The sequence below is a fragment of the Solea solea genome, chromosome 18 (assembly GCF_958295425.1).
Source record: "Solea solea chromosome 18, fSolSol10.1, whole genome shotgun sequence".
Classification (NCBI taxonomy): domain Eukaryota; kingdom Metazoa; phylum Chordata; class Actinopteri; order Pleuronectiformes; family Soleidae; genus Solea; species Solea solea.
This window is the reverse complement of record NC_081151.1, coordinates 1,455,617-1,468,499: the sequence shown is the minus strand read 5'-3', so window position 1 is coordinate 1,468,499 and position 12,883 is coordinate 1,455,617. Positions and strand designations below refer to the sequence as shown.

The window sequence follows — 12,883 nt, the reverse complement described above, 5'->3', positions numbered from 1 at the left end:
CTATGACTTTTCGGAGTGATTTTGGACGACATACTATACTATGACTTTTTGGAGTGATTTTGGACGACATACTATACTATGACATTTTTGGAGTGATTTTGGACGACATACTATACTATGACGTTTTTTACCAATTTTTGACGACATACTATACTATGACTTTTTGGAGTGATTTTGGACGACATACTATACTATGACTTTTTGGAGTGATTTTGGACGACATACCATACTATGACTTTTCGGAGTGATTTTGGACGACATACTATACTATGACGTTTTTGACTGATTTTGGACGACATACTATACTATGACGTTTTTGGAGTGATTTTTGACGACATACTATACTATGACTTTTTGGAGTGATTTTGGACGACATACTATACTATGACGTTTTTGACCAATTTTGGACGACATACTATACTATGACTTTTCGGAGTGATTTTGGACAACATACTATACTATGACTTTTTGGAGTGATTTTGGACGACATACTATACTTTGACGTTTTTGACCGATTTTGGACGACATACTATACTATGACGTTTTTGACCGATTTTGGACGACATACTATACTATGACGTTTTTGAGTGATTTTGGACGACATACTATACTATGAAGTTTTTGACCAATTTTTGACGACATACTATACTATGACTTTTTGGAGTGATTTTGGACGACATACTATACTATGACTTTTTGGAGTGATTTTGGACGACATAGTATACTATGACTTTTTGGAGTGATTTTGGACGACATACTATACTATGACTTTTTTGGTGATTTTGGACAACATACTATACTATGACGTGGTGCGAGTAAAATAGAGAGAACATCAGCCAGTCTTGTTTAAGTGTGTGGTTGTGGCCATCACACTTTGATGATTTTGAAAATCTAATAATTTTCAACAAAAGCTTAGATGAGGAATAAAAAAAAAACTTGTGTCTCTCCACTTACCATTCTTCTAGTTGAGACTGAAATATAAGTGGGCTAACACTGGAGCCTGCAGGGATTTGTAAGTCTGTCTGTACATAACTGTGTGTGTGTGTTAGTATTATGGTGATTTTGCACATTTGAGTTCATCTTAGGACATACACAGAATGTGTGGGAGATAAATTTGAGGCGATAGTGTGAGAGAGAATCTTATGGACTGGAAACCCTGGAGTGGCAGCTCACTATCTGCAAACAGAGAGCAGCAAGATATTAATATGCTTCAGACGCTTACGTAACTACAGCTGCTCATGGGGGATAATTCTCTAACACCTCCTACACCTCTCCACCCATCTCCTTCCTCTCTTCCCCATCTCGGCCCATCTGCCTCTGATCAATCCCGCAATCACCATCAGCAAATTAATTGAAAATGAAATGATTGACATAGCTTTCTTCTAACAGGCGGTCGTGAGCATAGAGCATGACATTTAGTGTTTTTTTTTTTTTTTAAAAAGCATAGCTTGAGTGTTTAAGGGAGAGGATTTCAAAAGTGTAAAGATACACTGTGGATCTTTTCTCATTTTCTCTTTTAATCCCTCACTCTCTTCCTCCCTCTCAAGTTTCTATTATTGCCTTTAAAGCTCGTCATCTCTTCCCCCTCTCGTCTCTTCAGACTCCCTCTGGTGTTCTGCTCCCTTGTTCTCTTCCACTCATCCCATGCTCCGCACGGTTGCCTAGCGACAACCTCATCTGCAGATAGACGATCTGGAGATGTCCCTCTGACACTCGCCGCACGCTGTACCAGAGCAGAAGGAACAACACACTGGTCTCCTCACTTCCAGCCACTTTATTAGGTACAGCTGTACAAATGCTTGTCAATCACGTGGCAGCAACTCTTTCAGGCATGTGGATGTGGTCAGGACGTGCTGCTGAAGAAACGACTGATCTACTGGGATTTTCACACACAACCATCTCTAATGTTTACAGAGAATGTTGTGAAAAACAGCAAATATCCAGTGAGCAGCTGTTCTCTGATGCCAGAGGTCAGAGGACAATGACCGAATTGGTTCAAGGGGATAAAAAAAAAGCACCAGTGACTCAAATATTAGACGTCCTGTGTACCTAATAAAGTGGTCAGTGAGTGTATAACATGACAATTACATTTTTAAAGACACAGAGCATTTTACTTAATTTTAGACATGAATACCCCTCTAGTCCCTTTTTAATAAAACACTTTTATGTAAACAAAAATTTCACAATCTGCGAATTCTGAAACTTAATCAGATATTTAGCAGATAAATAAAAAGATGCTTTTTGTACAAAATGCAATGGTCTAAACAGCTAACAAAATGTTATTTATAATAAGGCTACAAAGGGTACAATACAAGAAAAAGGAACTAAACCACTAAAGCATTTTTAATTAAATCAAATTAAATATTTTTTCCCATTGTATCTATATAAATATGGCAATACAACTGGATTAGGATGGTTGCATGTTTTATCTGCAGGTTTAAGGAAGACAAATTTAGGACTTTCAACAAAATGCTGAAAGGTACGAAGCATCAAGCAGCCGTATTTCCATATGTGAAAGTTCCTTTACTCCTTAAAAAAAATGCTCAAGTCCATACAAATTCACAGAGACGACACAGGTCGGCTCGTTTTTAGAAAATAAAAACACACAAATCAAAGATTTTTTTGTTCATGATATTTTATTGGAAAAACAAAATGTAAAGACTAGCATGTACAACTTGGAATGCAGATCAACTGAACTGAACAGAACAGTCGGACTGGGCCGGGCCTCGCCGCACCCATGCTCGCTCACTCACAAACGCACGCACGCACACACACACACACACACACACACACACACTCACACCAACTCACAAACAGATAGAAATGCTGCAAAGCACCGACCCCGTCCCCACTAAACTGAAAATATCCCCTCGTTAGAATGACACCCATGCAACGTTCGAGGCAATGTTCTGTACCCGAGCACGCCACAGTGAGCAACAACCTCAGATGTTCGTTCACCACGGACTGAACCGTTCACAACACGTGACTCTCAGAGTATTGTAATTGCCCCAAAACTGCTTTTGTAAATCATCACTTTTTAAAGTCCACCCAAGCCCTCCAAAAGTCTAGGACACGCCCAAAACCTGAGGGGCTCAAATTTTTGCCCTCCCCCCCAGACTTCACCTCAAAAAAGGTAAACACATAACAGATAAAGTGAGTATCCTGACATGCCAGAAACACAGAATCTAAAATGAGTTCTTATTTATTCCATTTTAATATTTTCTGAAAAATATCTCAGTCGTGTCTGACTTCATTTAGGTAAGCAAACTGCAGGTGGCGCTGGTTCACTCACTCCTGCTTAACCCTTCCCTCCCTCCTCCTCCTCCTCCTCCTCTCTGTGGGTCCCAGGCCAAACCTGAGGCCCGACAACATCCTTCTTTCTGCCTTTGGGCTCTCAACAGTAACCCTTCTAAAGCTGCATGCATGAAGAACAGAAAGAAAGAACAGAAGAAAACAGAAAAGTCATAGAGGAAAGGCGATTGGCCAGCCCAAATAATTATCATGATATCAGGCAGATGGAACCAGGAAGCAGAGGAGCAGAGGCCAAACCAGCCAGCTGCAGAGAGGCTGCTTGACTAACGAGTTGAGATCTGAGTGGGCAGCTCAGTGCTGGGGGCGGGGGATACAAGCCAGTACATGCAGGTTCATTTAGGTTTTTCTCTTTTTGTCTTTTACCTTTTTTGAGCTTGTTTATATGGACAGATTTTCAGTTTTCCAACATTCAGTTTAAGTTGTCTATACAGAACAGTATGAATATATGTAGATTTTTGCAGTAAGAGGTAAGTGAAACATTTGACCGATTCTTCGTCTTAGATGTGAGAGCCCCGTTCATTTGGCCGTCATCATCTGAACAAATTCTGTGTGGGAAGGAGGAAAAAAAAAATATTTAAAAAACCTTCAGAAACAGTGTTTAAAAACAACTGAGAAGTTAAATGACTGAAGTAAATGATCTTTTCTTTGCAAGGAAACTTTGATATCTCGTACCTTCATAATTGACCTGTCCATCTCCATCGATGTCGGCTTCTCTGATCATCTCATCTACTTCCTCGTCTGTCAGCTTCTCTCCCAGGTTGGTCATCACATGACGCAGCTCTGCTGCACTAATGTAACCATTACCATCCTGAGAGAAACCAGAGGAACAGTCAAACACAAACTCAACTCCACACAAACAGCCAATTCTACAATAGACGCCAACAAAGCCAGACAGTCTAATGCTTACATGCCGGCTAAAGATTTGGAAACAAATTTAGATGACTTTTAGTGTAATAGCAATTAATTAATTTTCTTTTCAAAAACAAACAAAACAAAAACTAAATTATTCTCTGTATAGACCAGTCTTTCACTCCCTGGTTTTTCTAGTCCCCCAAAAACAAACATTTTCAAACTCTGCTGGCTTTGTTTTCAAAGGAAAATTCCAGGGATGCATATTAGTCTGGACAAGCACAGAGACTTATAATTTGATGATGCAGATACAAGCATCTGCTTCCTGTTTGGTTCTTATTGGCGAAAATTCGACTGTGAGCTGTAAATGAAAACCTGTCCTCGTCCACCGAATAAAAAAAACTATCAAAGTGCTTGCTCATCTGCACTGTTGTGAGAAAGCACAGTAGTGTGGACACAGGCCTACCTTATCAAAGACCCTGAATGCCTCCCTGATCTCCTCCTCACTGTCAGTGTCCTTCATCTTCCTTGCCATCATTGTCAGGAACTCTGGGAAGTCAATGGTCCCATTTCCTATGAAAGAGAGAAGGTCGGGTGTAAGTCACACAAAGAAATATTAATATACCAACACAATCCTTCCCCCCGTGCACAGAGGGAACCAGCATACCGTCTGCGTCCACCTCGTTGATCATATCCTGGAGTTCAGCTTCAGTCGGGTTTTGACCCAGTGACCTCATCACTGTGCCCAGCTCCTTAGTGGTGATGGTCCCATCTCCATCCTTATCAAACAGGGAGAAGGCCTCCTTGAACTCTGGGCAAACACAAGAGGAGGAAAGAGAAGCCATCAACAACAGCACATACATCAATATATGGAGATATCAAAATGTGTACTTTTGCAAAAAAAAAAAAAAGGGTCAAAGTGTGATTATATGTAATCAACTTACCGGCAATTTGCTCTTCTGTTAGTTGGTCAGCCTTAGGAAAACAAATACAGAAGCGGGGGTTCAGTTAGCAATTAATAAATCAGTAACAATTACAAGGACTCAAACATTAAATACATGTAAGGTAGAGAGCAGGACGACTCCCCTGAAACAAGCAAATGTTTGAGCAAAGAAGATCCTGGTGTGAAGAAAAACTTGAGCCAAACCCAAATTTTCATTTTAACACCAAGTGTAAGGGTGTGAGGAAAATATTGATACACAAAACATTACCACATGATGCAACATCGCACCGATAACTTGATTGAGCAGCAAACATTAAGCCATTCGACTCCCTCCTCTCGCGAGACAAACTGCATCGTTACATATACATTATACGCTGTACATACATGTTACACTTAGAGTATTTCTCCAGTACATTATCTTGATTGCAATATCCCTATATATCACACCATCACATTGGTACTAGGATGGATATGCATCACATCACCAGATTCCTGCAAATACAGAGCCCTTTGATTAAAGTATCTGCTCTAACACCTGGTCAAAACATTACTTCTACTACAAACCACAACCACATTCTTTTCAAAACACACAGATTGTAACTATTTTTGTTACCAACACAATGAGTTAAAAAATAAACAAATAAACCTATTTATTATCCAAGCATAACCTTAAAATTGTCAAAGTTGATATCTGTGAGGTCCGCCACGAGCTTCACTGCTCTCGGTTCTGGTTTCCTCATGGCTCCACTCCTGCCTCCAGCTCCTCTTACTCCTCCATCCAGCCTTAAACCAACACCACCTCCTGTTCTGCGCTGCTTCATATCATTGCTCCTTCCTCCTCCTGTAAGTGTAGTTTTGTTGGTGAGGCTGTCCAGTGCCCCTCGCACCATCACCATGCCTTCAGCAAGATACTCAGCCCGCTTGCTGATCTGGACGCCGTGTTTCTTAATCTCCGCTAACTCTGCCTTGGTTCTCTGCAGACAGTTCTTCAAGTCCTGCATCTCCCTGACCAGGCTGTCCATGCGGCTTGATGATGTGTCCATCAGCATCTGAAGGAAGGCTCTGTAACTTCTCTCTTGCTGCTGCAGGAGCTCCTGGAAATAGTGATGCTGTTCATCCAAGAGATCGTAGAGGGTGGACAGACTGACAAGCTCATCCTCTGCTGGGTACAGAGCCACTTCCTTGGGTAGCATGAGAGAAGGGTAGAAATAATGTCTTTGCAGGGAAGGTGTAGCTGGATAAATATAATTATAGCCAGACATCTGTTACTTGTTTCTGATTATCAAAACAGGCAGAAAGACACAGACCAGTGTGTGGATTTTGCCATTTCTCTGAAGAATCCTATTTGAAAGGTTATTAGTTGGACAAGCACAAGAGTGACGATTAGATGATTGAATAATTGCAGGACTTGTGTTTCAGTTCTCCCAGAGTAAATGGATAGGAAGGAATATGACCTTTTCCACAAGTCTTCTGGAGTGGCAAAGCAGATTGGCAACAACTTGGCAATGTGTTCCTCTTCAGGGTAGTTAGATGGTAAAGTGATGGAATAGTTGGTCCTTCTGTTGATGTCTATGTCCGTCAGTCTGTCCTTCTCTCAACAAATCTGTCTGCCTACCTGTCCGTCTTTCTTCTGCAGTACTGGAAGTGTGAGTGGCTGGACGCCGTCCTTCCTCACTTCATTCAACTCCAACTAGATGAGACTCTGAGAAACCAAACTTTTCTGTGTGGGTGTATGTGCGTGTGTGTGTATCCATCGCCTTCAACAAACTGTGTGTTGTATCTTGGTCAGGTCATCCAACCGTGTCAGGAAAATTGAATTAAGGTGTGCAAGAGTAACTCTGTCCAGGCTGGGGGAGGTCATAGGGGTTTTGTGTGGGTCGTGTGTTAATCTGTGCCCTGTCATCTCACTGCTTCGGTTGCATCTCCTAGGGAGGATCAGTTGGCTGGGCATTTGACCTCCTCAACACCATCACTGTTCTGGTCACATCACATTCCATGACACACTCATTTCACCAGAAGTTTATCTGGAGTAGCAGGCAGGGGTTGAGCTCAATAAGCCAAATTGACAAAGTGCCTTTCTTACGAAGCTCAGTCCATACCATCTCCAATAGTATTACATTCAACATGCAATGAATAACACATTCTAACCAGATATTCATAGGATATATCTCGCACCAGGTCCTATCGCTAGCTAAACCACATGGTTTAAGTGCTGTTGAGGAATAATTATCAAGCCCAAAGATTTTGCATGTGTATAATAGCTATATCCATGGTTAACAGGTGCTAGCCCATCTAATACCCAAGCCAAAATTCCTGTCAATGTGCTTTAGTGCCTGGCAATAGAGGGCTTGTTAGACAGTGAGTGTAGCATGATAGCCCAGCATCGCACATTTCTTACTTAAACTGCGGCAACCTGCCATGTTCTAATTCTCCCCACAGTTTTATACACTTTAGAATTTTATTGAGAAATTTAGGTCAAAACATACAATACAGCTCGTTCATGTATACGCATGCAAAACTGGGGATTGGAAAGTGGCAATTGCACAGTTCTGAAAATCTACTGTGGTGAGGTGCAACTCTTATGCCCAACGAATGACATCATTGTCAGGTGTGTTAACCCAGCATAACACCAGTTGATCAAGTTAAAGCAGTCAGTAGGGAGTTTGTAGGGACAAACTGCACTCACTAACAATGTAATTATAACCCTATGTTTACACTAAATTACTGTAAAGGTCAATGGAAAAGTCCAACACTTGTTTTTATAAAACAAGCAGAGAATGAGAAGAAAGAGAATAACATGCAGACGTGTGCTAGCAAGTGCTCTAAACATTTTTAACAGGGAAATGTTCCTTGAGAAAAAGTTTTAATTATTCTCAATAATCACCATGCTCTTTAATAGATATAATCGGTTTTCCAGGTGTGGCAAATGTACTGATTAATACTCTAGCAAAGTTTGACTCAGGTCTCTTAAAACAAATCACAAGAATTAAATTTAAGTGGCACCTGACTGTACAGACACTTCCTTATTACATTTCCAACACAGTATCTATAACACATTCACAAAACATGATGAGCTTGTGAGTGGCTACATGGATTATCCTAAAATAAGTAATGACAGGAAACAAACTGTCTGTTTTGTGTGAGGAGTGCATGTTAAATATGCATGACAGTTTTATAGTGGATTTGAAATTGTTTTATCAACTTGACTGTTAAAATGAGAAAAAGGTTCTGTGCTTCCAATGCATCCTTATGCCATACATACTGTTGGCCATTTACTTCCGTCTCAGAAGGGCTGTGCAATAATTCACAAATGATATAATTTCTATAATGGAATTATGACAGCCTACCAATATTATGACAGCTCAAACACTCTATGAGATGCAACAATTTCAGATTTGTTGAACAGTGAAACATTTCACAAGTGAAAATGTCATGTTCTGCCAATAGAAAAGTTTAAAACCACAATTAACTTGTTCCCTCATCTTTCACTCAATTCCGAAGAAGAGGTAAAATGTGCAGAAAACAAAATGTCTCTGTTCTTTGAAGCGTTGCAAGGTACTAAAGGTTTAGTGTAGATACAGACATGTACCGAACCAAGTGCAGCTTGTCAGCTGTGGCTTGTTAAAGAGGTAGATCTATCCTGCTAGACTTTTGCTTACTATCCTATACACAGCTGTGACAGAAAACCAGAAACACACAGCTACAAACCACTGTTGGCCTGGGTTAGTCAGTGAACTGTTACTATCTGTATTCACTTAGTTTTACTGAAGTAGAGGGCTTAGCCTGCAGGGTTTTTAACATGTTCAGAATTGACTGCATCTGTAAAACAGTTTGTGACCAATAAAGTACTGCATGTAGCCCATAAAAAAAATACACAATAGGTCCAACATATGTGTAATCAGTGTTACCACATTGTCAGCACTGTCTGAGTGTGAACATGACAAACAGGGAGTGTAAATACATACACACAGTACACAAAAATAAAAAACTCCAACCACTAGTACAGAAACGAAAAATTATGCTACTCTTCACTTTTACAGGGACACCGACAGAGATATTGTGCATTTCAGCACAATTTGTGGACTAAATGCTTGCTGCAATTTATCTATCAACATTGGTAAAATTCAACAGAAGGTTATAGTGTTTTTTTTCTTTTAATCAGTCAATAACAATTATTGACAAATGGCACACGATTACAGTTTAATGTTAGCTCCCAAGTGAAAGTTTAAGAAACCAATATATTGTGGTAAAACAAAGACTAGTTTAACAGAATTTTTGCAAGTCAAATACGTTAACATTCTCAATGCAAAGATAGAGATAATTAACATATTTATCTTACTATAAAATAAGTAGATTGTGATCTTTACTGTTTCATATCCCAATCCTAACCTTAAGAGCCCTAAAATTACAGATTTAAGGTTAGCAATCATCTATCTTGGTTATTCTGGGGGTACATTCATTACATAGGGGTTGCACCATGTTCTGCATCATAATTACAATTGTTTTGAGGGTGACAGTCGTATTTAATAATGCTCAGAATAATACAATAATACTAAACATGTTCTCGGATAGCTGCAGTGTAAGTGCAGGGATGTCCACACCACACCGTCACCTCACCCATCACTCTGAATGTGAACGTGTATCTGCATTCACATTGAGAACGAACAGCCACATTTCAAGTCTTACTTATAAAACTAGAAACGGAGAAAACTTCATCATTTCAAAGGCAAAGTGCTCATTTGATGTCTGATACTACAAATACCAGTCACTGAGGAAACGGCATTAGCGTTAAACGCTAACAGCCAGCCGAACTGCTGCAACCAGTGACACTGCCCATGATTAACAGCACACGCCAACTAAACATCAAATAACGACATTATTCAGCAACAGCGATGCGATAACGCGTCTCCGACTCGCAGCCATGAGTCGCTCTCTCTTACCGCGAGTGTTAACGGCTAGTTAGCTAGCTAACCCAGAGGTGTAACAGTACGGATCCATTCTACTCGCGCTCTCTGAAATGGACGCATGGAGTAGATTTCAACAAGTGAACGACTACAGGGAGACTTAAGACGCCACTGTGTGCGTTTCGTCAATTCCACAGACGCTCGAAAACACAAATGTCGCAAAGCGCGGTTGATATAGTACTCACCATGTCTGTTAGAGTCGGAGACGTTGGTGTGCTAGCGCTACTGGAGAGAGGAAATGGACGGCTGCCACTGTACGAGGCTGGCTAGAGGCGGGCAGGTAGGCACGGCGAACTACTTCTGTACGGCTCTCTGTATCCCTCCGCGCTGGGGAGAAAATCGCCAGAGGCGTCCTGAGCCGTCTCTCTCCGCGTGCACGCGCGCGCGCACACAGAGCCCGATTTTGTACGTTACATTGTGTTCCTCGGGTTACCTGTGCGAGATGAACAGGTAAACCGAGATCATAGAGAACATTTTAATTTAAATGTACACGTTCACCTGCAGTGAAGTGCTGAATGTCCGTTGTGGACACAGTCACAGTTACTGTTATGACAGGTTTTGATGGCACACAAATAGGGTCACCTGTGAAACAATAGTATGACAGAATAACCCACATTTTTTATTGCATGTTCCCAATCTAATTTACACGCATGACTTGCAGTAAACCTGTGGCCTCGGGGCACTTACTGGATAAAAAAACAAAACAAGGAACAGCAGCCAATTTGGCTTCGCACCTGTGGAGAATCACAGGTGTACAAAAACAAACGAATGACAGGCACTTCAATTTAGCTTCCTCATTTTCCAGGTGCACGCTGGCTCACTGTCTCACAGGCTGCTCATATTATGTTAATATTATCATTAACACACCTGTGCATTTCCACCAATTAATTGTGAAAATAGCTGCTATGAAAACGGCTAGAAGGCCTTGACACAGCAGCTATTTTGACATGTTTTAAGCCTTTACTGGACACTCATTGAAATACTTATACGTCCATATATGCATAAGAATATACAAGAAAAACAGAAATAAAGTGAAAGGAACGTTATTTTAGAACCTTTAGAACAGTTTTTCCTCAATCCTGGTCCTTGGGGACCGCTCTCCTGCATGTTTTACATGTTTTCCCGCTCCAACACACCTCACTGATTTAATCAACTTTCTATCATTAGTTTTTGAGATATTACTGTAGATGCAGGAGAAGACCGAACCGTATGATCATTGTTTTTGCCTACTGGAGTGCACTTGAAGTCTTGAGCATCGCAGGCCTCCAATAGTTGGTCAAATTTCATGGTAAAGCAGATTTGGGCATCTCCAGAAATGACCAAATATAGTTATTTGTCAGGTGAAGGGTTAAAGGTACGCTCTGCAGTTGGTTTTTAAAACACATTTTACCATATTGATTTAAAGTCTCTTCATATACTAAAGTCTGGGGAAAAAAAACCACGACCTATCATTTATGCCCACCGATACCAGTTATTGGAGCACAGGTGTTGCTGATCACGTTAGCCATCATTTAGTTGTGTGGTTTTCCTACTGTAAACTGTCTAATCTGCTGCTGTGCAAAGGGCCCAGAGGAAATCCCTCCTCGTCATGAATCAGGCCAACTATTTGAAATGGTGTCCATAGCATTTCATTTTATATACATATACACACATGCACTCAAAACTGTGTGATGTACCATGTATATTAGAGTCCAAAACATTGATTTGTTGGATGTTTTTTGGCTTTGGGAACCTCTGTGTGTGTGTGTGTGTATGTATTACTCTGAACATAATGCAACACGTGTGCACACAGAGTGCTGTTCCTAGTCAAACAGACTTTAATATGTATCCGTCTTCTCTAAGGCTCTTATTGCATTATCTTCTGTGTGGGCCACATGTCCCTTCCTCTTTGCACCAATCCTAGAGTCTTGTCTGCTGATGTCTATGAGCCAATTGGCTGCTTCTTTATCTGGCATTAAAATCATAGTCAGGCAGCATCAGTGTAATCTGAACCTGTTTAGCTGCAATAGGCGTCTACTGTACTTATGTGGTTACATCATATACATTGTGGTAAGACAGGTGCAGATAAAACAGCTTTAGTATGTATGTAAATATAGATCAGAATCTGCAGAAAAATATGTTAACACTTTCTGATGAACAAAATAGACTGAATATGATTGGTTTCGATTCAAAGTTCAAATGTTTTAGAACACACGGTAACACGGAGAATGGCGGACTATATTGTCTTACATGGATTTATATATGGGCGGAAGAATACGTTCCAAACGTTGCGTCTGACGACACTGGGGAGAGTAGCGGTTTTGCATTTAAAAGGCGGATTGTGATTGGACAGCGCAGAGCCGCAATATTCTGTGCACTGTACAGGCGCCGCTGATTGGTCAGAGCAGATCTGCAATGCGTCAAACCACGGCGCGGCAACGGCTGCAGGAGGGAGCGATAAATACAGTAATCATATGTGAATCAGACAGGTAGAAACTTTCAACAGCTTCTCAGGTGTTTTCTTATTAAAGTATAAAGTCCTTATTAGACCAGAACTCTAGAAAAGAACACGATTAAAACACAAAGTAAAAAACTATGTCAAAAGTACAGTCATTTTACATGATGACATTTTCAATTAAAAACAAACAAACCCGAATGCTAGAACGAAGTAAACATCACCAAGAGGAAAGTGACATATTTATGAATTTATTGCAGCAAGTTTTGCCTATTTTCTGTATAATTGGAGGTGCTGGATTACAATATTATTGCACCTCATTATGTCCCAAAATAATACTAAATTTGAGGCTAAAATCAATTCAACATCACACAGCACACA

At 40.5% G+C, this 12,883-nt stretch overlaps 1 protein-coding gene across 1 annotated transcript; it reads right to left on the bottom strand.

Annotated features, from left to right (window-relative positions):
- Window positions 1–2,617: 2,617 nt before the first annotated feature.
- Window positions 2,618–10,398, bottom strand: calm1a (calmodulin 1a). The gene is made up of 6 exons (XM_058615400.1): window positions 10,254–10,398; window positions 5,106–5,136; window positions 4,829–4,972; window positions 4,628–4,734; window positions 3,985–4,120; window positions 2,618–3,857 (listed from the first exon to the last, which is right to left on the bottom strand). The coding sequence occupies exons 1-6, from the start codon at window positions 10,254–10,256 to the stop codon at window positions 3,829–3,831; spliced, it is 450 nt and encodes a 149-aa protein (XP_058471383.1). The 5' UTR covers window positions 10,257–10,398; the 3' UTR covers window positions 2,618–3,828.
- Window positions 10,399–12,883: the final 2,485 nt, after the last annotated feature.